At 41.6% G+C, this 22690-nt stretch overlaps 2 protein-coding genes across 7 annotated transcripts in view; one reads left to right on the top strand and one right to left on the bottom strand.

Annotated features, from left to right (window-relative positions):
* The window catches only part of ARHGAP28 (Rho GTPase activating protein 28), a 136003-nt gene that overhangs the window by 108865 nt on the left and 4448 nt on the right, over window positions 1–22690 (bottom strand). The window lies entirely within an intron of this gene.
* Window positions 6509–20767, top strand: LOC122425812. Of its 3 annotated transcripts, none has more exons than XM_043444448.1 (2): window positions 6509–6855; window positions 20412–20767. In XM_043444448.1, exons 1-2 carry the CDS (start codon window positions 6527–6529, stop codon window positions 20701–20703), a joined length of 621 nt encoding a protein of 206 aa, XP_043300383.1. In that variant the 5' UTR covers window positions 6509–6526; the 3' UTR covers window positions 20704–20767. The 3 variants fall into 3 exon arrangements, with proteins under 3 accessions (XP_043300383.1, XP_043300384.1, XP_043300385.1); XM_043444449.1 differs by lacking the exon at window positions 20412–20767 and adding an exon at window positions 11097–11338; XM_043444450.1 differs by lacking the exon at window positions 20412–20767 and adding an exon at window positions 10791–10902.

Genomic DNA, 22690 nt, shown 5'->3' with positions numbered 1-22690 from the left:
GGGAACTAAGATCCAGCAATCTGGGATAAATAAAAACCTGGACCTCTCCAGGTTCAGGATGCCTCAGCCCTCTTCAGGATGAGAGTCACCTCATCACTGAGACTTCAGTTTAAAGATTAACCTTTCGGTGTCTTTCTGCATTCTTGCCTACAAAAATAAAGTCTGCTCAGCAGGTTAATTGAATAAATAAAATGAAAGAAGTCCACTTAAAAAAAAAACAACGCTAACAGAGTTGATTATTTCAATACTGGAGAGGCTGAAAGTGAAACCGGCATAGGACCAAAATGGCCCAATTCCTTTGTAACTAATATATGAACCCCAATAACTGAGACATATACTAATTTAACTGATTTTTGTGTTTCTTGATAATATAGGAAAACTACTTAAATGTTGTCCCAGAATGATATTCATTTTAGAAAACACAGGATGCATTTCAGAGCATCTGGACTCAGGCATAGGATGACCATATGTGCTGGCTTGTTTAGAAAAATCCCAGTTTATACCTGCTGTAAACAGTGAAAGACTTTATTTCTCTTGGGCTCCAAAATCACCGTGGACAGTGAGTGCAACCATGAAATTAAAAGACACTTGCTCCTTGGAAGAAAAGCTATGACAAGCCTAGACAGCATATTAAAAAGCAGAGACATCACTTTGCTGACAAAGGTCCATAGAGTCGAAGCTATGGTTTTTCCAGTAGTCGTGTATGGACATGAGAGTTGGACCATAAAGAAGGTTAAGCACCAAAGAATTGATACTTTCAAACTGTGACGCTGGAGAAGACTCTTGAGAATCCCTTGGACTGCAACGAGATCAAACCAGTCAATCCTAAAGGAAATCAACCCTGAATATTCTTTAGAAGGACTGATGCTGAAGATGAAGCTCCAATACTTTGGACACCTGATGCGAAGAGCCAGCTCATTGGAAAAGACCCTGATACTGGGAAAGACAGAAGGCAGGAGGAGGAGACAACAAAGGACGAGATGGCTGGATGGCATTATGGACTCAATGACAGGAGTTTGAGCAAGCTCAGGGAGATGGTGAAGGACAGGGAAGCCTGGCGTGCCACAGTCCATGCGGTCGCAAAGGGTCAGACATGACTGAGCAACTGAACAATACCTGCTGATCAGACATGATCGGATAGCACTTGCTTTCACTTTCAAAAGTGTCCCATTTTGGACAATAAACTACACAGTCATCTCACTTCGGCACAACCAGTACAACTGGCACAAGTCAAATCGCACAAGATTCAGAGCCAATCTCCTTTTCATATAATTTTCAAGTCATTCTTTTCAGCAACTCTAGAAGCTATTGGTCTATGCCAACAACAACCAGCCCTTGGTTCACTTTTCACTGTTAGTACTGATTCTTTTATCTTTATGTACATTTTTGATTGTTTGTTTCATGGTCCGATCTCCATGCTTTCTATTTAACAATCATCTTCCACTTAAACGTTTTTCCTACGGATAAAATGAATTAGGATTACTGATTAACTCTAAAACTTCTAAAAGGCAAAATCAATACAAAACAAACACCCTCCTTCCCCAATTCAAAACATACCTAATTTTAAAACTTTCTGGGCACCTAAAGCCACGTAGAGTTGTCTCTATAAACGCTAGTTTAACATCATATATGCTCACAAAAGAAAGAGTTCTACTGACCTTTCCATCTCAAACATTTTACAGATTTGGTACATCGCCACGGGAATTTCAAATGATCTCACATTCATCTTCTGAGAATCAGAGTCTGTATGAAAACTGTTTTGTGTTGCACTTGGTTTAAATAATTCTGATTCTTTCATTTCCTTATCCGAAAATTTGTCATTTTTACCATCATGAGCTCAGTAGTCCTCTTCCCCGTTTCTCTTTTTTTCTGCCTCTTCCTACCTTCAAACACTTCATTTCCCTCTGGCCCTTTGGCCAAGTTACTGTCTTTCCTCCTCCAATACTACCCAGTCTATGACGACCATTCAAATGACACTTCTGTCCTTAAAGATTCCATTGTCACTTTTAAGAAATAAGTAGCTATTCAGTTTCACTCTCTGACACTGTGCTTCCAGTAACACCCCCAACTCAGCAATTGCCTTAATAGGCCCATGCTGTCTCCTTATCACTTTATAATTCTTCTGAAAAATTACTTACCTTTGGACTCCTGGTCTCTCCACACTTGGATGAAAATTGTCCACTCAGATACAGTCTCCTTGGGAAACAGCTGACGATAAAGCTTCCCAGCTCCTGGCCTTCACTGACCTTATTGTTTATGAAGATCCTTGGGCAACTGGGATCTTCAGAAAGAAGGGAGGAGAGCCCTGCCCTCCATTTATAGAAGATCGGTTCCCGTGTCCTGAAGCACTGGATTGCACCACTTTACTCTAACCTCGGTCCACACCATCACTGATGCTGGAAGGTACAATCATAACAAGTCACCATGGAGCCAATGGAAAGTTGCTCCAGGCCAGTGTGAATCAGGATGATGGAGACAACAGCCTACCGTGCCCTGCTTAAGGACTTAAACATCTTGACAGTGTTCTCTCTTCCTGAGCCAGCAAGTGTTCTTTAGATCTTAGCATTTAAATTCACCTTGATTATGATACCCAATACTGAACCATATTCATCTTTAATTTCCACTAAATGGCCTCAACTATCCAAAGAGGTTTAATCTCACCGTGATAATGACGTATCATTAGAGGTTTCCCTATAAAAGTTGCTTTGGATATGTGGTATCTTTTTGGAAGAAAGTGCTGTAAGGTTTGAAGATCACATTTAGTAGAAGTGAATTTCATTAGAGATGTAAGGTGAAAGTAATTACAGCTTCAGAGTCACATGGTCAAAGACAAATTATACATTCCATTCTATAATAATGTTTTAAACAGACATTTCTTCCTAACTATCTGTTACCTTGCTCCTTCATGACAATGGTCTTATTTGTGATAAGTAGATATCCAGAAGAAAGCTGGAGTCCTTGCAAACAGAGAATCAATTGTATCATGTATTTTAGAGCTACTGAGGTGATACTTAAGATAAGCACATGTTCACTAACACGTAGACCAGACTTTGACCAAATCTTAATCATGAAAAACGAGTACGCTGTGTGTGTCAGCTTTACTATTAACACTCCTACAGGAATTTCAGCAAACTCTTTGTCTTTTATGGACAGAGACAATATTTACCTAGACAAAATCAGTATGCTTGGGGTGAAATGTTTTGCAGAAGACACAGCTCTGGGAAGACCATCAGAATTCAAGCTTTAAAACAACAAAAAGAAGACACCTCAAATCATTCCACTTCATTTCTCCAAATGTCATCCTTTCAATTATCTTAAAAACATTCATTTTACTAAAAGTAATTTTTAAAGATCACTCTCTAACTAAACCACATACTATGTGAGGCTTCATACATTATATTCTTCCAACTATGGACTGCATTTACTGAATAAGCTGAAAATTCACAGTGTGATATAGAGTGAATCATAGGACTGCATTATCCCTAAGAATCACAAATAAACACAAGGGACAGAGAGGAAAAAAAGGAACTTGGTTTAATTTGGTCTCACTGAAAACACGATACTTGCTCTTACTGTCACTTTACATTGGATAGAACAGAAATGTCTAAACAAAATTTTTGAAAGGCTAATCCGAAGAGTTATTTTTAATTAGACACAAGCAGTGACTCTCACATCAAATTAATTTCTTACTTTAACCTTTTACAACTGCAATACTGTATTGAAAGTATCCAGAAACATTTAATAGTTTCTTTCAAGGACACTTTCCTTCAAAAAAAAAAAAAAAACTACGAAATAAGCCCTCGGGTATCATTTCACACTGGGCACCTGGGGTATCCACAAGGCTCTTATTTCTCTGTGCCCTCCCAAATTACAGCCTCGACGCAGAATCGCTTGACTAAATGGGACTTGTGTAAGATACAAAAGCTACTGATTTATTAAGAGAGGCCTGAGGCTCTATTTTTACTTCACCTAACACTCCTATGCATAGTGCTTATCACAATAGAAAAAATCATCCTCCATCAGTGACTTAAAGACAAAGCAGACAGAATGATTGTGTGCATATAAAGAGGGAAAAATAAATGCTCGTCCTGGTGGGATGCTACTGAGGCACCTCGCAGGAGCCTGCCCTCTGCGTTCCTGAATTGTGGCCAAGATGATCAAGACGTGCTGGGAGGAAGAAGCCACTGCGTGGTCACCTGTCCGTGCTCCTCCCCTGAGGAGGCAGAGCCTGGGAGTCACCACGCTGCGATTCCAGCTAAGAACTGGCCTGGCACCGGGTGAGGAGTTTCCAGAGCCCACCGCACAGAGTCCCTTCTGTTTAGACAACATCCTCATGGTGCAGGGGCTGGAGGGGGCTCGGCAACCAGCCCTGCTGAGCCGGGAACCTGTGTTACACTGCACGAGGTCTGTGTTCACTGAAGACATGAACGGTCTTGGACGCAGAGAGAAAAGACTGAGTCAAAGACACAGGATCAGCGGGCACGCGTGCTAAGTCGCGCAGTCGCATCCGACTCTTTGCGACCCCATAGACTGTAGCCTACCAGACTCCCCTGTCCATGGGATTCTCCAGGCAAGAATACTGGAGTGGGTTGCCACACCCTCCTCCAGGGGATCTTCCTGACCCAGGGATTGAACCCTAGTCTCTTAAGTCTCCTGCGCTGGCAGGCAGGGTCTTTACCACTAGCGCCCTCTAGGAAGCCCAGAGACAGGATCGGACGCAAGCTCAAATTTGAAAGTTAATCTCTAGGCCTTGGTTTCACCTGTGATACCAGTGATGCAATCACAACAAATAAGAAGGTCTGTTTCACTTTACTGTCCGATTTTGGGTCTGGGCTGTGCTGTGCTTAGTCGCTCAGTCCTGTCCGACTCTTTGTGACCCCACACACTTTAGCCGTCAGGCTCCTCTGTCCATGATGATACTCCAGGCAAGAACACTGGAGTGGGTGCCATGCCCTGTTCCAGGGGATCTTTCCAACCCCGGGATCTTTCCAACCCAGGGATCGAACCCATCTCTCCCACATTGCAGGTGGATTCTTCACTGTCTGAGCCACCAGGGAAGCTTGAATTTGGGTCTGAGGACCCAATAATTTATGATAACACTCACATTCTCTTGAGACAGTTTCAGAAACTGTGGTTATTCGATTCAGGAGGGGAAAGAATTCCATTTGGCTCCACTCACGTTTTCCTCTCAGAACAGAAATGAGGATTAGTAAAAAGCACAGCTGAGTAGAAATCTCACCAGTCTACCAAGGGAGAATGGGCCCTGGCCAGTTTGTAAAGGGAGTTAAAATTAAATTCTTAATACAATTTAACATCAATTAAATGCATGTAATGAGAATGACCACCCTGAAATGAATCTATTTAATAGTTAAAGTATAATCAAATTGGTCTGTTCTACAAATGTAGTGCTTCTTCCTTTCTAATTAATTACTATTTTATGAAGTTGGACTTCCCAGACGCCTGGACTTCTTTAAAAGATTTGTAGGCATGTCTTCAAAATGGGGTTGTGGGGCAGGGGTGGAACTTCCATGGTGGTCCAGCAGTTAAGACTTTGCTTTCCAATGCAGGGGGTGCAGGTTCGATCCCTGGTAGGGGTTGCTGAAATCCCCCATGCCTTGTGGCCAAAAATCTAAAACTTAAAAACAGAAGCAATATTGCAACAAATTCAATAAAGACTTTAAAAATGGTCCACATTAAAAAAAACAAAAACAAAAACCCTCTAAAAAAAAAGAGACTTTGCCATTTCTTATAGTAGAAAAATTGGTCTCTTGTCTTAGCATCTGCCAACTGGAAAGGAAAGCCATCTAAAATCAGAAAGGAAAATGACATGCCAAGTATCACGGTTTACACCATCACAGAGACAGCACTATCGTTTTCTCTGTATGGAGCCACTATGATGGAGCCACCACTGCCCCTGCAGGGTCTGGTAGGGCCACCTCCAGGTGGGGCACACCAGGAGAGAACCAGGAGATCCTTCAGACACCCCAGCAAAGTAACATCGGTTTACCCCAGTAAACATCAGTTTGAAGTTTCTTGTTGACTCAGCTGGCAGGGCTCATTTTGCCTTTCAACATTCCCAGCGCCAACAATCTCAATTTTTGTGTATGTTCCTCATCGCCATCATTTCCCAGTCTTTAAAATTATATCCTCTAATATCCTGTGAATCATCCCTGGTTACAGAGTCCTAAATTAGTTGCTGCATTTTAACTAAAGGAGACACATCATGTCCAAGAACGACTGCCTCAAATGAGGTCATGGACACTCTAGTTTTACAGTATGAAAAACAAAAGGCATTTCCTTTTTCTTTCACGTCCCAGGGATTTTTTTTTTTTTTTTCCTTTACAAGAGAGAAAATCTAACAAAGTGAAAGCATAAGCAACTGATCATGTGGAACCTGACCCTGATTAGCATTTCCTTGTGCTTCTTCAGTGTTTCATTTTCTCTTCCTCATTGTGAGAAACTGCCTTCTATGATAAATTTAAAACTAGAGTTGATTATCTTGCTTTCTAGTTTGGGGGAAAAAGTCATGTACAGCCCTCCCCGACTCCACTCCACAGGCATGCTGCTGGGCAGGGAGGAGACAGGACCGCAGGGTGGCTCCAGCGCGCAGGGGGGCTGCACAGCGTGGGGGCAGCTACGGAGCAGTCACGGCATCTTACTCATCGGGAATAATGACCTGAGGGCAGCACAGGCCCCGGATTCACCAGGAGCACAACCGAGAGAAACTGGATACGGACTGGAGGAGAAGGAAGAGAAAAACGCATCAGGGCAGATGTTTCTAGACAACACAAGCTGTGGCCCAGCCCCCACGGACGACAGGACTGAAGCAGCTGAGATGGGGAGGAGGCTCTTCAGGTAAGGGGACGCGGGTATGTAGACAGCAGGCAGAGGAGGCTGGTGAAGAAGCACAGGCTCTGCTATATTTTGTGGGTGTGTGTGTGTGTGTGTGCGCGCGCGTGTGCTCACTCAGTCGTGTCTGACTCTTTGTGACCCCATGGACCGTAGCCCGCCAGGTTCCTCTGTCTGTCCATGGGGTTCTCCAGGCAAGAAGACTGGAGTGGGCATACGCCAGGGCATCTTCCCCACCCAGGGACTGAACCCACATCTCTTGTGGCTCCTGCACTGACAGGTGGGTTTTTTTGCCACTGCGCCACCTGCGAAGTCCAGGATATGTGTATTTTACCACAATTTAAAAAAAATTAAAAAGCAGCAGCAGCATAGGTTTTGGAGTGAGGCTGCTCTGCCTCACTGGGGCAAATTACTTACCTTCTGCATCTGTTTCTAAACCTGCAAAATGAGAGGCAAAACAGGACCTACTTCCTGGGAGTGAAGCCCCCAGGGTTTTAACGCACAGACAGCACTGGCAGCCACGCTGGCTTTATAGGACGTGCCCAGAGACGGGTGAGGGCATGGTACCTGCACGGGCGGGAGAGTAAGCTGTCTCCTACAGAGAAGTCCAGGAGGCAGAGAAGAAAGCCAGGAAAGAGAACTGAGCCGAAGGCCATTGTTTTGAAAATGCATTTTGTCTTTTTCTTATTGTGTCTCTACATGAGGCCATGGATATTAACTAATGACAATGATTTCACAATGTCGGATAACTATGCTGACACCCTAAATTTACACAGAGCTATGTGTTGATAATATCTCAAAAGAACTGGAAAAAAAAGTTATTTAAATTTTTTAAAGAAACCACATTTTGAAGGTAGCACTTTTTCCTTTGTGAGGTCCTCACTTAACTTTAAATGAGCACCAAGGGTATATCCTTGTAGCTACCTACACTTGACAATATAAGAAAACCTGTCAGTGCAAAATGATTATATGTCTTCCAGCATTAAAATACTAATAAAAATAAATGAAAAAAATTGAAGCAGGTACATAAAATACTCCTTTTCAAAGGACAGACTAACCACACTACACTAAATGTGCCTTCTGTCCCATGGCCTCAGAAGGGCTGCAGTCCTAAATCAATGGATGCCACACATCCCACGAACACCCTTGTCTGGTTACACACACGTCATCTGACAGTCTGTGGACAGAGTGTCCTGTTGGAATACCGCACGTTCTATGGAAAGGAACGACAAGACAATATGAGAAAACATAATGAGTCCTTCCCATAAAAAATGGCAGAGAAATGTTAGAATATGGGAGACTTGAACTGCTTAATATCTGTTTCCCCACTGGAAAAATAAGGCTAGATGTTTTCTAAGGACTCTTGGGACCTCAAATATGCTATAAACTGCTTGATGAACAGGCTGTATGTAATCAAGGCACAAGAGAAAACCTTATATAAGGAGAAATATCTGTCTAGTCCAGAATTCTGTCAGACCACACCGCCAGGGAATCATTGTAGGCGAGAGCAGTATCTGTTTGGCTCCTTCATTTCTAACTTCCCTACAAAGACATGCTACTAATTTGCAACTCCTGACTTCAGCTCACCTTTCCTGAATCTATTTTCACTGTGGTACAGCTACTGAATAGATAATGTGCAAACAGACCAGGTCACTTGTTTGCTCTAATTAGCTTTCAGCTCAAACTTTTTTTTTTTTTTCCCTTGTGGTTACAATTATATCGGTCAGAGATGGACCAGAGCTTTAACTCCAATCTCAGAAATGCTTCATTGGCATAAGCAAACATCTTCCCGTCTGTCTTGGCATACAAGACTAGGGACCAGTAGTCTCAAATGCAGAGCGACACCTGCACAGGGACCCAAGAAAAGCACAGAAACTCCCACTCAGGACACCGGGCTTGGAGTGTGGGAATGAGGGTCCAAAAAGAGCCCGAACGAAACAATTTCCCTCATTTTCCTATTAGAAAACAGTTACACAATCCCTGCCCCTCACATGTGAAATACTCAGATTTCTGCTCCCTCTAAACCTTCCTTGAGAAGTGGCTAAAACTCAGTACTTTCGTTAGATGCTGACTGCCAACATTTTCAGCCCTGAGAACAGAAACACCCCTTTCATACAAGGATTATTCTATAAGCTCAAGATACTCCCAGCTTCTACACCACTGACTTTCTCACATCAGCCAGAAATGACCAAGTCCAGACACTGGCCATCATGACCATGCCACCCGGAAGGGTCCGGCCTGTGGGGACACACACAGAACAACAGGCATTCTAGCTGTTTCTCTACTGAACTTGTCCGCACTTGTTCAGAGCTCATCTCTAGGTCCTGGGAAGCACACTTGATATCATGAGAGCTCTCTCCAAGTATATGAAATGGTCGGGCTAGCTACACATGTAAAGATATCCTAGATGGAAACAGAGAGGAAATTTTGAATAATCTGACCAACATCTTCTTAACCTGTGGTCCATGAACCACATGAAAAATGCATGCAAACTTGCACAGCATACGTATGTGTACTTTTCATAGAGGTCACTGGTTTTTATTAGCATCTCAAAGAGCTCTATGACTTGAAAAAGCTAAAAACTACATGATAAAAAAATAACTCTTCTTGTTTCGGTATGTAAAAATATCACTCAGGTCCCCACACTAAAGATATCAAGAAAACATAAAATACATCACCTTTGGTTCTCATTTGTATATCTTTGAGCAATTAATTCTAAATTAAAAGATAGCATTTGCCATGCATGCTGTTTGTGAAAAGTTATCTTGCTTCAGTAGTTCATCAAATAATTTTGACAATACAATTTGTAATTTGGCCTTAAATAAATTCATCCACACACACACACACACACACACATACACACAAAGATATTCTGTACATAAAATAGTTCCCCAAAATAGGTATTGATGCAGTAAATGGTTCATTTAATTGGATACTTGCTAAAATTGAGGTCTAATCACACTTGGGTATGTGGAGAATTCTATTCTAGGGGTAGCATAATTCCAGGAAGATGGAAAACCTGTAACTGGATCTCTTCCACCACCTTCCGAAAACAAATAGGGGTGCATTCCATTGCCCCAGCAGCCACGGGCTTAACTGCAGCTGACCAAGTTTGAGATGACCTACAAAATCTGCTCTGTTATTAGCAACATTCTTGCCTTCATGGAATTACCAGAATGCATGTGACAGTCAGGGTTTCGTTAGTGTTGAGCTAGTCTTCTGCCCACCTGCCTGTATCGCTCTGGTGCACAATGCTAGGAAAATTCTGTCATCCACAACACCCAGTTGTGTCATCCAACCACAAGCCAAGCTAACGGGGGTAATAGCTATGCTAAATGTGAAGCCTAAGGATGGGACTCTGACTGAAGTACTTGGATTCCAGCATATGCTTATGATTACCATTAAGCCAGCTACTCCCACGGGACAAGCTATTTCATATGGGTTATTTTGGTTACGAGGGGGTGGGGCTGAGCAGGGGGTGGGTAATAAACTCTCCTACAGTTTCAAAAGAGTTAAGTTTATGTTCCAGTCTGATTTTCACAAAACTAGTTTTCATTCATTTTGAAAGAAATCTATACAGAGTTGAAGGCACTGTCCCATGGTGAGGTACTCTCATTAATTTACCTTCATTGGTTTGGCCATAACAACTGACACTGACATCTTTGGCCATTCGTTGAGCCAATCACACCCTGCAAATAAAATCTTGCAAATATTTGTATAGACATTTCCACTACTTCCCTCACCAATTCCTCAGTACATCCAAGCTAGATTATGAGACCCCTTGTACATCCTCTCTACCCCACACCCTAACGGTACACCAGTATACCTACATTACCCAGGATACCCACATGCCCAACTAAAACACCATTCCTCAGAATTAAAGCCTGTGTCCTCTCCAGGAGGCATGAAGCTGAACAAGACATGGTTCCCAAAGCCCTCAGGCTCCCTTTTTAAAAGCCCCTCAAGCACAGAAACTCCATCGTGTTTAGCTGTGATCCTTCACAGTGCCCTCAGGAGAAGACACTCAGAAGACAAGTGCTAAGAAAGAAATTCAAAGAAACAATAAATGGATGAATGAACTGAAGGACAGAGACTCTAGAGGTCTATTTTCTTAGTTAATTTTCTTATTTATTTTTCTCACACACTTACATCATTAAAACAATTATTGGGACAAAAGTGTTTATTATACTCACTGTTTAAAATCAATTAATGTGTTTGCTAAATGTAAAACTCTCACTCTTTCTCAGCCAGCCCTTGGTTTGATTTCCAGAAGTCAAAGCAAATTGAGCAGGAGCCAAAAACAAATGTGCTTACTTCCCAATTTTGCCTGGGTCTACAACAGAGCTGAGACTCCAGATTCTGATCCTGTGACGAATTTTCATCTAAACCTGCGCCCTCATCTGAGCCTCTCCTTTATGCAACAGCCAATGCCTGCAGGACAGCTGGATGACAAACACTTATAACAATAAAATGAAACCACCAAAAGGCCTACATACACTTTTTACCATTTCAAGCTCTAATGAAATGATGTGTTTGAATCTCAAAAACCATTATTCTGAGTAAAGGAAGGCAGTACACAAAACAGTGTCTACTGTAATGTTCTGTTTATATGACTTCCAAGAATAGGCAATACTAACGTATGGTGGTAGAAGTCAGAAACTGGCAGGATATAAGCGGGGTGTGAAGGACATTTTTAGAGTGATGGAAATGTTCTGTATCTTAACTTTGGATGGTAGTTACATGGGTTAAAAGTCAACTAGCTGCATCAACTGTGAATTTCACTGTACACTGAGTATATCTCAACTTTTAAATGTATTAAGTACTTTTAATGCATTAATACCTTTAATACATAAGTACATTTAATACTGGAGTGGCTACCAACTCCAGTATTTTTGCCTAGAGAATTCTATGGACAGAGAAGCCTGGTGAGCTACAGTTCATGGAGTTGCAAAGAGTCAGACATGATTGAGTGACTAACACTTTCACTTTTTTCAAGTGACTATTATCACTAAATAAAAGCTTTTTTGAGGATATGTCTTCAGAAATCTTGAAGATCTTTAGGATCATTGCCATTATATTAATTTCTCGCCAGAGGAGTGGTTAAGAGGTTGAGGTGACAAGAGAAAGGAGAAGGTAGGGGGAGGTGGTTCTTGGCCTCCATGCCCATCTCTCTCACAGGCACGTGCTAGCAATAAGTCATCAGATATCTCAATTGGGGGACCTGGTCTTTAACAAAAAAAAAAAAGCAGAAAATGAGGAAATAGTTGAAACATATTTTCCTTCTTAAATTGCATGTACGTGTTGCTGGACTATTGAAAAACACAGAGAAAACATACAACATGCTCACATATTTCCTGGAAATCTTTGCTTTATTTAAATCATATCAAATTTATTCTAATTTTGTGCCAATATAAATAGAAGTATGATATTAAGAAAATTTATCTTTCAAAAATTAAGTTATGAATAAATACTGTTTTAAATATGAACAAAAAATCATAAAAGGCCATGGCAGTCTTCAACAGTACCTAACACCCCTATTAACTGGGCTGTGTGTGTGTTAGTCACTTAGTTGTGTCCAACTCTTTGCAACCCATGGACTGTAGCCCCCCAGGCTCCCCTGTCCATGGGGTTTTCCAGGCAAGAATACTGGAGTGGGTTGCCATTTCCTTCTCCAAGGGATCATCCCAACCCAGAGACTGAACCCAGGTCTCCTGCATTTCAGGCAGATTCTTTACTGTCTGAGCCACCAGGGAAGCTATTAACTGGACTACCAGCTTACAATCATCTGTAAAAGAAAAATCAGTTCTGCTTATTGGACAGGCTGTATTTTTCAAAGAAAATATGAGAGGCCAATAGCTTACTGACAGGTCATTCTGACTTTGGTAGCTTCTTTGAAATGAACCAAACTCCAATTAAGAATAATCAAAGGTATTACACGAGACAACAATACATGCTTCCTGCACAGACCACGGAAGTACCCAAGAGATCAACTGCATAAGAAGTTAATGGAGAAAGGGAAAGATGTTATTACAAAATGAGGACAGGTCGGAATCCATGTTTTTGGTTAAAAACCCAGGATTACCTGATTGCCTTCTTTTCCAACTTAACTATAGAGAAGAAGAGAATTTCTGTTAGGAGAGATCCTAGAGGTCAGCCTGTAGAAGTCCTTCATTACCCTAATGAGAAAACTGGACATGTAACCAAGTTCAGTCTGCCTCCATCACTTTCCCCAGACTGCACAGTGAGTGGTCACTGCTCACCCTGGCTGGTCTCCTGCTACCCAGCCTCAGCACACCAGCAACCCATGGCTACATGTGCCGTTCCTTTTCCTCAGACTGGTTCTCCTGACAAAACACTCTTTCAGTCTCCTTCCCCCTGCTAACCCAGGCTCATTCTTTAAGACTTAATCTAGCTATGACCCCTCCCAGATGCCTTCCTTAACCCCTTCTTATCCTCATCAATGTAGCCCCAAGTGTTAGTTACACCTTCTCTGCTTTCCCAGAGTACCTCATCCGATCTTCCTCCATCCTTCTTCCCACCATTCAAATACTGAATGTCCACTCTGGGCCTGGGGGCTAATGCTGGGACACAGAGACAGAGACATCACTTCTACCCTCAACGAGCTGTACTTCAGATGCCACTGAAATGCCTGTTGACGGTCCATCTATTCTCACTGAAAGACAAGTAACCATTTTTGCAGCCCCAGAACCTGATAGGGTATATGGCATACAGAGGCTCAGTAGCTCAGTAGCTCATACAGAGGCTCAATAAAAGGCTCAGTAGCTTTTCCGATAAAAATCAGTTCAAATTCTTCTTGTTTTAATAAGCAAGTGACCCTTGAGCAAAATTTAATCTTTAAAATAATGGAGGGTATATTTACCTTCTTTTAATTATCCATGCTGCTCTCAGTTTTATGCGTCAAAGCATGTTCATTTACAATTGTTGCCAGCTTTGATGTCTATCTTTACTTCATAGCATATCACCAAAGAGTGTGTTATCCTATGACCAAAGGCTAGTTTAGTAGATTCTGGGAAAGCAGGTAGTATGCAAAATCAGGGTGGTATATTCCCCAATACAACACCAGTTCAACATTTTGAATACTTCTAGGCTAAAAATTATAGCCAATTATGAAAATATGATCATATATTTAAAGTACCTTCACTATTATGTAATGAATTAATTGCTCACTTACTCAATAAGCATATATGTGCCAGGGACCTGAGATGAATAAGACCTAGTCCAGGGCATCAACAACCTCCTCATCTTTAGAAAGGTCAGCCACATTAAGTCCATTACATCTCAGCCTATTAAGTAGCGGGATAAGTGCAATACTAGAGGAGTATAAAGGCAGACAAGGCACAGGGGTGGAAGTGAGCAACGTGGCTAGGGGAGGAGGCAGCCCTCACAGAGGAAGCGAGGCTGAGATTTTGGAAGACTTCCCTAACAGCTCCTCGGCCCAAGGAGAGGCCACATCTACACAGATCAGCCCCCACAGGGTTTACGCAGCAGCAATTTGTTAAGACTCTACTGAGTGTCAGGCTCTTTATCGGGGGAGGAGGAAGGCAGTGAAAGAGTCAGCCACGGAGTAAACAACGCTCCCTTCCCAGAAGCGCTGACACACACACACCGCTGTGGGCCTGGTGATAAAGGCTCATCCTACACGCAAAAGTGTTATCTCGGGATTATAAGCAGGAGCTCAAGTGTGTTCAAGTCGCACATTTTAGAAGTGCTAGGCTTCTTTCCTGACTTTTGGCCAATGTTCAGTTCATTTTAAAAGCTCCACTCTTGGTCCTGCCTTCCTCTCCTTCCACCTTCCCACAGCTAAGCTTTGACAATAGGTTCCCCTGGCCGCCTCTGCTTCCTGACCTCAGCCACTCTCCAACCTGCAGCAAACAGGCTTCCCCCTCTCACTTCCACCAGAACCGGGCTAGCAAAGGTCTCCATTGTTATCTACACTACAAAGCCTGCGGACAATGTTCAGTTTTGACCTTACTGGTCATTTAGATACCTCATACAGCTGTCCACTCACTCTGAGTCTGATGCCTGGGCTTCCAGAAAGTTCCCAAATAGTCTCCATCAGAGGCCCCCAAAGCTCTGCCTCACTCCACCTGGCGCTGCTCCTTGGGTTCCAGCTTCGCTACACTGCTCTCTCTACAGAGACGCCATAATCTCCTGCCAGATCTCAGTAAGTCCCAGTTTTAACTGTCTCTCAAATGCTGAAGTCTCCCACGAGTAAATAGCTTAGAACTCTCAGCCTTGATCTCCTGCCCAGGTTTCCAACTTGTATAGCCAACTATCAGCTGGGTACCGGATGTGAAGAGCCGATTCGCTGGAAAAGACCCTGATGCTGGGAAATATTAAAGGCAGGAGGAGAAGGGAACGACAGAGGACAAGATGGTTGGATGGCATCACCGACTCAATGGACAGGAGTCTGAACAAACTGGGAGATAGTGAGGGACAGGGAAGCCTGGTGTGCTACAATCCACAGGGTCGAAAAGAGTCAGACATGACTTAGTGACTGAACTGAACTGAACTGAACTGAGCTGGGTACATCAGCTGAGTTCCAAATTTCACAGGCTAAATTTCTCCTGTTCACTTTCTGCTCATCTATCAGAATTCTCAATTTCAGTTCTTTGTGACCCCACGGACTATACAGTTCATGGAATTCTCCAGGCCAGAATACTGGAGTGGGTAGCCGTTCCCTTCTCCAGGGGATCTTCCCAACCCAGGGATGGAACCCAGGTTTGCCACACTGCAGGCAGATTCTTTACCGGCTGAGCCACCAGGGAAGCCCAAGAATACTGGAGTGGGTAGCCTATCTCTTCTCCAGAGGATCTTCCCAACCCAGGAGTCGAACCGGGGTCTGTGCATTGCAGGCAGACTCTTTACCAGCTGAGTTACGAGGGAAGCCTCAGTTCATAACACTCCAAAACAAAAACTCAAGTGTTTTTTCTAGTCCTCTGTATGCATTAATCACCAAATCACACCAACTTCATTGCTATTTTCCCCACAGGCTCTATTACTCCCTTCTATCCGTATCCTCATCTAGATGCTCATCGTCTTTACTTGGATCAGTGCATGAGCTTTCCAAACTGTGTCTCTGCCCCACAATCATGGTGCACCTTAAAGCTATCAGTTCCTCTCCAGAGAAATAAAGACAGGGGGATCCTGGAACAGAAGCAGCAAACAGTTACAAGACTACAACTGTGAATTTATGGATTTTAACCCAACAGCTCTGAAACCAGATTAAAACTGTAATGGTCTGAACTGGGTATGAGCAGAGAGGTGAGGGTGGGGAGTGGAAGACACAGAAGAAAGAAGAAATCAGTGTAAAATTTAGATTAACTGAAGAGAGTTCCTTCTTAAGACCCCTTCAAAAGTCCTCTGAGTAGCTAAGTATTGTATTAATACTTCCATGAACTCTAAAGAGAATGGGTGCTAATGCTCCTTAACTTTCACAATAAAAACTTTTTTAGAGTCTAGATAAGAGTAGTATCGTGTCTATTTAGGACTGTATAATTGAAATCAGCGTCTCCAGGGCTTCTTCTAAACAATGACTCATGTTGTTTTAGCTGGTGTTGACTCACTGCCCCACAAAGGATGACACAGCTTTAAACAAGCAGAGCGTGGCCTGCTTTTTCCAATTACCAGCTTCCAGCAACTGAAGAGGGGGGAGTCCTCTGGCATGGGGCTTTCTGCAACTAAGCACAATTTTGATTTTACCAAAATAGTTGCCAAGTGGACCTTGTAATCACTGAGCTTTCTAAGTGAGGAGGAGAGAAGTGAAGTCGTGGTATGTTAAAAATCACAGGGGCCAGGCATCATCTGTCCTTTCAAAACAGAATCTGCGGAAACTTAACAGTCAGCGCTTTTCCCATTTAACTGCCTGCTCAACTGAGGTCAGCAAATGTTTTTCTTTAAGATGCCAATGAAAAGTCACAGCGAGTGTGTTTTCGAGACTCTCCAAGTTACGTCTGGTGAGATAACGAGCGTGGGGAGCCGTAATAGTGTTTGAAAGGAAGCTAAGGAAAGGTCGTTCTCATAAAGGTCACCACCTTTTCTCCAGTTCTGGACATTTAATGGTCTCCCATCAGGTCTCCGGTTTCCCCCGCCTCCATGTTTTCCTTGCTGTTGGCCTGACTGCTCCCAGAACATTTGTCAGTGCCTTGGGCCAGCGTAGGTGCCACAGTAATGAGAGCGGGTGACCAGGGGTCGGCAGGACAAACTCAGAGCCCTGACACATTCCGCAAGGCCCTTTTCCATTCTTTGCTTCCCAGCTGAACCACAGAGATTAGTCCTCACTCATTACTTTTTTTTTTTCATGATGCTCAGTGCCTATTAGTAATATACTCTGAACAACTCAGCTGGTTAAAAATAGAGAACACTTCTAAAGACATGGCAGTTGGCAGAGAAGCCCAGACCACACTGTTTATGTGTAACTAAAATGACCGTCCAGTCTTTAATAGTTCCAGTGTTCTGAAAAACAAAGCTGATCAAAACGAATACCCTGGAAAATGAACGCAAGTGCCTGGAGGCCACTCTGTGGACTCTGAGCTCTCCAGAAGATTCAAGTCCAGACTGCAATGGGCCCTGGGTTTGTTTTCTAAACAGAAATCCTTGAAGCCCAATTTCTGTTCAGCATCATCCGTGGCTCCAAGGTCACTGAGGGACAAGGACTGTGCTCACGAAGACAGGAGACCAGGGATGGCCCGGAGTCCAGACTGGACTGCACAATCTAGCTAAACTTATCCTAAGTTTCCAAGCAACATGTAGAACAGAACTGGTCTGCACAAAGGCATGGTCCAGGAGGTGTTTGTCCCTTGGCTGGTTTCAGAGTCAAGATAAAGTGAAAAACATGACTAAATATTTCTGTTCAGTTCAGTCGCTCAGTCGTGTCCGACTCTTTGCGACCCCATGAACCGCAGCTAAATATTAGGAGAGACAAAAGGAAAACCCCGTTAATTCTCATGGAGCCTTGTTTCTTAACCTGCGTTAAGAACTGCTATGTCATAGATCACATGGAAAGAACAAAATGAAAAATATGTTTTCAGCCATAGAAATCTATCTTAGTAGTTAGAGAAAACAATTGATAAAACTAAAATGAAAAAATTCTAAGAACATGAACCTACGGGTTAAAGGATTAAAAAATGCCTTCCCTTCCTTCTGCCTAAAAAAAGAGCCCTGGGAATATCTCCTATAACTCAAAATTGCTTGGATCTCACTTCCATGGTCAAGCTAAATGACTTCTATAACACATTTTGTCCATTTTTAAAATACTGTTACCTAAATAAGACTGCAAGAGGGCAAAAATATAGCTTTTACATTTTTTAAAAATCCCGTTATTTTACTTCAAGGGGTAACAAAATTTCTGAAACTATATCCATTCATAATTAACTCACTCCATGCTTATTCCATTTAAACAGAATAGTCATGATTGCAAAAAAGATTAAATCAACACTAAGCATAATATCTACTGTGGGAGAGTTACTATTGCTGATTGCTAAGTGGGGATATGATAATGCTGTCCCTGCTCTCAATAAACCTATAACCAAACTGCAGAAGAAAAACACTAAATACATAATATATGAAATAATGTTTCAAGATTTAAATAACAGGTTATAAGCACCAGTTTCGGAAAGACGGTCATCACCTTGCTATGTGATCACGGGCTGATTCTCTGTACCTCAGTTTCCTCCTACGTCAATGGACTGTGGGAAGGATTAAATGAAACAGTATGTGCCAAGCTCAGTAAGCTATCAATAAAATGAAAACTTAAAAAAGAATTGATACCACAGGACAGCATGTGATGAATTACCAAGTGATCATTATTGTTATGGTAGGTGAAAACTCTTCTGGCTACTACTGTCAAGGAAATCTTCAGAAAGGAAGTTTAGTCCTTACTTCTTTAACTACATTTATCCTCTTCTCTTTTGCTTTATATCCCCAGCCACTTAAACATGGGTTCAGTCCCAACCACTGACCTGTTAACTTTGGCTACTCTGTGATTTTTTTCAGTATGGTAATGAAGGCGGGGAAAAGTGGGAAGGAAAGAAATCAAACATCATATTATTAGTTAAAATGGCATTTTAGTAAGTTTAACCTTTTGTTCTAAACACCTGTCAGGTTTCTCTATAGCTCTATAAAAATATAAATCTGTTGATTGGTCTTTGTATAAAGACAAATGCATGTCCATTGTTTTCTAAACACTGAACAGGAAACTTCGAAGGAATTCATTTCCTTATACATTACAGAGTTACAAGAGCAAATCTGGTCCACTGAACAGAAAATTTAACATAGGAATAAAGATTTCTCTCTTATACATAAAAGATATACAACTTAGAATGACTAAGACAGTACGCATAGATCTCAGGTGTCGGACAATTTAAAACTACTACATACTCCTCCCTCTGGTTTCCAGTTCCTCCTTCTGCTTCCTGTCCTTGGTATTGCGTGTTTGTGTGCAGTCATCATCTCTCTGTCAAAGGGATCAGAAATGGAATGCACAGGTTTAATCCGTTATTAAGAGCAACACGAGACACCACAGCTGGTTCTCAACTTGACATTAGTATATGTCCTCCCACACTTGGAATTACTTGGCACTGAATGTCAAATGGACAGTCTTATCTGTAATATTCATTTATTGAAGAAAGATGTAAAACATCTGATACTCAAAGAATATGTCATAAACTGCGAATATTTAGGAAAATGATATTTAATAAAAACAATCCACTATTTTCTTTAGTTTCCACTCTAGCAGAAGTTTTCCGACACAACGTTAGTATTTTGATGCACATCCTCTAATATTCTCAGAACAATGGATGCATGGGATTCCATGTTATAAAGGACAGAACATTATACAAAACTCACTAACTCAAGTAACCAGAACACAGCAAAACACTGAATGCAAACAAGAAAACCAAAACATTCTCAAAGAAATGGAAATAAATGCTATCAAGATCTTTCCTTAGGTTATACATTTCAGTCGTTTGAACAACATCTTCTTTACACAGTTCTAACCAGCTTGACTATCTAATCAAAAGTAAATCACGAAACACATTAAAAATAGCAATATTAGAAAGAACAAAAGTACTCTAAAGGCTTTAAGACCTGTCTGAAAATAAAGAAAAAAAATAGCAACAATAAATAACATTTAAATTGAATTACATAAGCTATAAAACAATACACCAATATAGGCTATTTACATTTTTTATCCTTTAACTTCATATTGGAGTACAGTCAGCTAACAATGTTGTGATAGTTTCAAGTCACAGCAAAGCAACTCTAGGCTGTTCACTTTTAAAGCAAACAACTTCCACATCAGTCAGTGACTATACTATAGCACTGTAATTCTCAGCTTAATGGTGACAGTCATTTAGGAAAAGTTCTTTTGTGCACTATTTGAAGATACATCTGACTCATTATTTTCATCCAAAGAGACTCAAAAACAAAACAAAGTCTATTGTTTAAATGGGTAAACTTTATTGCCAAAATTTTCTTCTGAGAAACATTTTATTCCCTTCCATTGCTTTTCTATAGAACATTTTACTTCTTTTCTTGGCTAGAACTGGTATCAAGAGACCACAGATTGAGAAAACAGAGAATGGAAATGATTTCGGAAGTGAAATAACTTGGTTGAAGGATGAACTGAGAAGAAATTTTTATTATATGAAAACTAGAATGTTTATTTTCGTTGTGACACATCTGCAAACGTTCAAGTATCATCTCAGGACACTGCTAAGGGGAGAAGATTCCCATCAGAGCATCCTCGGGGGCAAGCCAGACAAAGTGGACGCGAATACCCACTCTCTCCGAACACAGCATTTACTTCAGCAACTTTGCTTCAGTCGTGTCTGACTCTCTGTGATCCCGTGGACTGAAGCCTGCCAGGCTCCTCCGTCCACTGGATTCTCCAGGCAAGAATACTGGAGTGGGTTGCCACGCCCTCCTCCAGGGGATCTTCCTGACCCAGGGATCAAACCCACATCTCACATGTCCTGCATTGGCAGGAAGGTTCTTTACCACTAGCACCACCTGGGAAGCCTCTTTTATACTAACCATGGAATAAAATTTTGCTTCCAAAAAACAATGTACTTTGAAAATTAGGAAATTTATCATTATAGGTTTCATAAACTCAAACCAGGTAAAACTAACCCTTTTTATTGTATGCTGTAGCAAAGCTGAAAAAAAAAGTAGGTTAAAATATATTGGTTGACTTTTTAAGGGCAAAAACGGCACCTATAAAAAGATTAGAGAGAATACTGAATGTAGATTTTATAGTTTGTAAAATAAATCAAATGTAGAAGGAATGAGAAAAATAGAAAATCCTTAGAAAATCACTATAATAAATGTTATTGGGAAGATCCAGATATGGACAGGAAAATCAGAGGACAAAAGTTTGAGGAGTGATAGGATGTTAGCACCATCAAAAATTCTCCCAAGATACTGATTAATTTACATAGGGAAACCTGGAAGACAACACTTAACCAGGTGATAGAGCTAACATGAACAAGACGGTGATATCATGAACCCCCAAAATGAGGTACTGAGAAAGGTCTGACATCATTCAGTGGAATTCTCACCCAAAATGCATAATTTCTATCCAATCAAGAGAAGACATAAGACCAATCCAAACTGAGGGACTGCCTATGACAACCAAGTGGTCCTCCTAAAGGGCCAAGGTCACAAAAGACAACAGACTGTCGTGGATTATGCAGGAGGTTTGGGCGTCATGACTAAGTGCAATACAGGATCCCAGATTCAATCCTACAACAGAAAAATCCCAATTCTAGTGGAAAATACTTGTGGAATCAGAATAAAATCTATAGTTTAGTTACTAGTACTGTTGTTGTTTAGTCACTCAGACATGTCCAACTCTTTTTGACTCCATGGACTGTAGCCCGCCAAGCTCCTCTGTCCATGGGATTTCCCAGGCAAGAATACTGGAGTGGGTTGCCATTTCCTTCTCCAGGGAATCTTCCTGACCCAGAGAGAAAACACAAGTCTCCTGAACTGTCAGGCGGGTTCCTCACCGCTGAGTCATCTGAGAAACCCAATAGTACTGCAGCAAAGTTAATTTTTTGGTTTTCATAATGGAACACAGTTCTGCAAGTTGTTAATCTTAGGGGAAGTTGGAGAATGTTACATGGGGACTTTCTGTACCACTTCTGCAAATTTTCTGTAAGTCTCAAGTTATGTCAAAATTAAGGGACAGTTCTAATGAGATGGATAAAATTGGAGTCTTTTATACAGAGTGAGGTAAGTTAGAAAGTGAAACACCAATACAGTATATTAACACATATATATGGAATTTAGAAAGAAGGTAATGACTACCCTATATGCAAGACAGCAAAAGAGACACAGATGTAAAGAACAGTCTTTTGGACTCTGTGGCAGAAGGTGAGGGTGGGATTATTTGAGAGAATAGTACTGATATTCTCATATGGTAATGTATATTGCCATATGCAAAACAGATGACCAGTGCAAGTTCTATGCATGAAGCAGGGCACTCAAAGCCAGTGCTCTGGGACAACCTAGAGGGATGGGTTGGGGAGGGAGGTGGGAGGGGGGTTCACGATGAGAGGACACATGTACATTTGTGGTGGATTCATGTCAATGTATGGCAAAAACCACCACAATATTGTAATTAGCCTCCAGTTAAAATAAATTAATTGATTTAAAAAAAATTAAAATAAAAAAAAAAGAGTTAAGGGTAAGTTAGCATCTTCATCCACAGGAAAATGATTCTACAACACTCTAAGTTCCCTGAATTTGTTCAGATACATTGAGGATTAATGATCAGAGAGAACAGAGCAGGATAAAAATGGACTGAGCAACTGGCAAA

The sequence above is a fragment of the Cervus canadensis genome, chromosome 23 (genome assembly GCF_019320065.1).
Source record: "Cervus canadensis isolate Bull #8, Minnesota chromosome 23, ASM1932006v1, whole genome shotgun sequence".
NCBI lineage: Eukaryota > Metazoa > Chordata > Mammalia > Artiodactyla > Cervidae > Cervus > Cervus canadensis.
Note: the sequence above shows the minus strand (reverse complement) of the source record. Positions and strands in the feature narration are given on the sequence as shown.